General features: G+C 34.7%; 1 protein-coding gene across 2 annotated transcripts in view; it reads left to right on the top strand.

The window, feature by feature from the left end:
• Positions 1-807: 807 nt before the first annotated feature.
• The window catches only part of LOC306990162 (store-operated calcium entry regulator STIMATE-like), a 20,574-nt gene continuing 16,946 nt past the window's right edge, over positions 808-4,435 (top strand). Inside the window, exon 1 of one of the 2 annotated variants that reach the window (XM_079596590.1) lies at positions 808-1,751. In XM_079596590.1, coding sequence (XP_079452716.1) covers positions 1,580-1,751 — 172 coding nt within the window. In that variant the 5' untranslated portion in view covers positions 808-1,579. The remainder of the gene's footprint in view (positions 1,752-4,435) is intronic. The other variant, XM_079596592.1, reaches the window with a different exon arrangement.

Raw genomic sequence — 4,435 nt, 5'->3', positions numbered from 1 at the left:
CTTTGGTTTCTTTTCTCAGGGGGCAAAGTGGGTCTTAAAAACTATATGTACGATTAGAATATGCCTTTATAGACCATTAACATTTAGGTAAATGTTGCATTATAATTATATGGTTTCTCTTGTGTTTAATTACTACAGTTTAAACGTTTGGGGTCGGTAAGATTTTTTTTAACGTTTTTTTCTAAAGAAGTCTCCTATGCTCACCAAGGTGGCATTTATTTGATTAAAAATACAGTAAAAACATTAATATTATGAAATGGAATTACAATTTAAAGTAACTTTTCTATTTTATTATATTTTCAAATGTAATTTATTCCTGTGATGCAAAGTTGAATTTTTCAGCATCATTACTTCAGTTTTCAGTGTCGCATGATATTTCAGAAATCATTCTGATTCTGAAACAGTTGTGCTGCAATTTGACATTTCTATTTGAAATATACATCTTTTGGAAGGAACATTATAAATGTCTTTACTGTCATTTTTTTGTATCAATTGAATGCATCCTTGCTAAATAAAAGTGTCAATATATATTATAAAAACGTGAATTTACTTAAAATAGCATTTTATTATTATTTGTAACAATTAGACCCCTCAACTTCTCTGATATATATATATATATATATATACACATTTATATATATTTGTATTTTATATATATATATATATAATAAATATATTTAAATTATTTGATTTTGATATTCAAATACATTGATTTTGTCCTTCAGTATTGATTTCTAAGATTTATTTTAGAATTTCATGAACTGCACCTGCTGCGATCTTTTAAAACTACATATCCCATCATGCTCTAGTGCGACGTGACACAGTGATGACGCGGTAGATTGTCGCGTAAATGAGTGGAAACGGCACCTGAATACAGTTGGAAAGGAAGTGTCGTTCCTTTCACGGATAACATATTTTTACCAAATACGTATGTGAGTAGTTTGGACGCCGACCTTTCTGAATCTGAGCAGATTTACAATCAACTCTTCTCCTGAAAGCAGCAGTGTCATGATTTTCATCAGATGGTTTGCTAGCCACACCGCCTGACCGGACTCTCGCACAGCAGACAGCAGAACTTCCCAATCAGCCGCTTAATATTTTGCGTTTCTAAACCAGTTATAACGGCAAGTGAAGTTTTAAACGGCTTATTTAGTGACTTCATTTAACCGTAACCGTCTAACTGCTTTAATTTAACCGTAAAGCCACGCAGTATTGTGATCTGGCAGCTAACTGCACGCGCTCTTTAATAATCTAACCGATAAATGTCTCCATGACAACGTGTGCTGTAGCACTGAGCATCAATGTTACACATCTGAGTCTGTAGCATGTTTACTCGATGCTAAAGAGGATGTTTACACAGCACAACCTGCTGACAGATATTAGGTAGCTCACAGCTGGATGACGACGTATCGAGGTCCAGTATGAAACACGATACATCTGCGCTTCAGTAACCGTGACTGGAGGCTCATAAGAGAGCCTTCATTATGTGCGATAGCTGTGTCATCGTCCTGTCGATCACCTCCACTACACGAGACTGAGATTTTGTGGCTTTTTGATACACTCGTGATCCAGTGGCGCAATGGCGGGTGTTGGGGTCAGTTTGCTTTCGCCGGGTCAGCCGCCGTCTGCATCCTCCAACTCCTCACCCACTGATCCTAATTCCCGGAGCTGCTCCAAAGGGGACTTCATGAACACCTTCGGCATCTTCCTGCAGGGCCTGCTGGGAGTGGTGGCATTTAGCACACTTATGTGTAAGTATAGGGTAACTGTCTTCACGAAATGGAAATGGTCTCTTATCTATTTCCTGAATGCATGTTGTAGAGCAGGATTGGGCACCCCTGTTGTAGACAGTATTGGCTGTAATGCATTACTAAGTAATTACTGAAATTGTATTACTTTTCTCTTGAAAAGGTCAAGTTTATTTAAGGGATTAACTTGCTCTTAATTTTTTCTGAAATTTAGCCTAGTTATATTTGATGTAATTGTGATAAATACTAGAACAATTCTAGTGGATTTGACATACAATTTTTTACATGTTGTTAAAATGTATGTTTTTAATTTAACCGTCTCTCTTTAAATTACTCAATTTTGGTCAGTAATTTATGCCATTTCATATTATTTAGGCTATTTAAAAGAATCAAAAGAGTAGTTTCATGTCTTCTTGTATTGTTCAACTGGTTGAGGTTGATATGGAATTTCGAAAGTAATAAGTATTCGCTCGAACAAGAACAAATGTAGGGCTTGATTTTCTATCAGCCATATTTTTCCTCGAATATACGTCATTATAGGGAAGAAATCTTAACTTATGTTTGGCTGAGCTTAAACCAGAGATGGACTTGCTTAAACCTTCCTCTGTAAGCTCATATTCATCTGCCTCCACTGAGTGCAACACCCATGTCTTACTTAAAGTATCCAATGAACACTTTTTACACACTGTGATAACACATTTATCAACATCATAAATCTAGCAACGTTTTTTATATATTTTCTTTTTAAATTATTATTAATGTACATTTATAACACTATAGCTATATGTTTTGTTGTATGACCTTGGTCGTAAATAACAAAAAACAAGTTCATGGAGGTGTGTGCTTCTAATACACCGGCTGAGGGAGCGATGGCAAATTTGTAGGGCTGTAACGATTAATCGCGATTAATCAAAATTCAAAATAAAAGTTTGTGTTTACATAATAAATGTGTGTGTATTGTGTATAATTATTTTGTATATATAAATACATACACATGCATGTATATATTTGAGAAATATTTGCATTTATATACTGCATATATATTTTTATATGATTTATATTATATATAAATAGAACTATTTTATATATAAATAACACATTTTTATTAAATATATACATGCATGTGTGTGTATTTATATATACAAAATAATTATACACAATACACACACATTTATTATGTAAACACAAACTTTTATTTTGAATTTTGATTAATCACGATTAATCGTTACAGCCCTACAAATTTGACCTCTTTCTCTCTTCTGACCATGACCAAATATTAAATTTCTCAATGTTTTTTTCCCCTTTTGGGAATTCATAGAAATACTATCGTGGATTTTTTTCCTTTTGCAAAAGGGAATGCAAAAATGAATTTACATTCACTTATAGAAGTTATCCCAACTTCGTAAATGTAGGATAAGTCCTCGCCCTACATTTTTTCTTTTCTGATAATCTGTTACACTCGGATGTACATCGTAGTATCGAAGAAAATATCTGTTTCTTCAAAGATACGTTTCTTCCATCAATTCAGGTTGACTCATTGAAGACTTGACGGTTTGGTCCTAGAAGCAAGGCAGGTCAAGGCATGTCATTGAGTCATGCAATGCTGTCATGGTATTTAATTAAAGACCGTGTGTGAGCACAATTACACCCAGGGTTCATAAACCCCATATTGGATTTTCTTTGGCTTCTGATTGGCCACACCCTCTCAGATGGGTTCTTAAGTTGTGTTGGTCATTCAGACCCCTTTTGGACTTCCTTGACATGAGAGAACCTGCATCAGAAATACTAAAGGGCTGCTTGCACCAAGAAGAATAACTGCATCCAAGTTTTAAAAAATCACTATAAATTAAAAACGCACATGGAACTATTACATTAACAACACAGAGAAAATAATTTGAGATGTTTATTTTTCTTTGCAATTTAAAAACAATGGGTCTTGTTGGTTCGTTCGTAACTTGTTCTAATGTTAACAAATTTGGCGTATTCTAAATGAGTGACTGACCGTGTGCCCGAGGTTAATCATTTGCATAAAATGCCCAAACCATCTCCATATAACCTTTCCTTTACAGAGGCAAACATAGAATATGTTTAAATAAAATGTCATTAAATGTGACTTCAAACTTATAAAACTGGTTATTCTTAATGTGAAGGAACCTTAACTCAATAAACAATAGCAATCCAGTAGAAAGGGGTAAATCAGAAAAATATGAGATGTGTGAAATTTTAAGTTGTCAACCACTCAACCAAGTGGTTATGTGAGTTGTGATTGTAAAGAGTTGGAGATTGTGTTCAGGGGACACATAGTTAATAGCTGTACACAAACAAACAGCCATTGTGTGAAACAGGCCGTCCTTTATTTGTGAACCATTGAGTCACGTTTGGCAGCTAGGGTGGCTGCACTAGCGCTTTCCACCTCTCAAAAAGCAGCGATTCTCACCTCTTCTTTAAAAGCAACCCTGCATTTATTTTTATCTTTATTACTGTCCATCTACACTCGTGATGCTATGTTTTTATTGTCAGTCTAAGTCAGCTCATACAACTCTTCTATGATGAGCTTGATTTTATTATCCTAATTCCTTTAATTGCTTCTTAGAAGAAAACCTCCATTTGCACAGGTTTGTTTTTGCATGTGAGTGTAGGAAGCTCTTTAAACCCGCGATGAAGCAGTTCCTCATTCATCTCTTCCC

Source organism: Phoxinus phoxinus, assembly GCF_949152265.1.
Source record: "Phoxinus phoxinus genome assembly, chromosome: 22".
NCBI classification, from domain to species: domain Eukaryota; kingdom Metazoa; phylum Chordata; class Actinopteri; order Cypriniformes; family Leuciscidae; genus Phoxinus; species Phoxinus phoxinus.
This window is presented reverse-complemented; position numbering and strand designations above follow the sequence as displayed.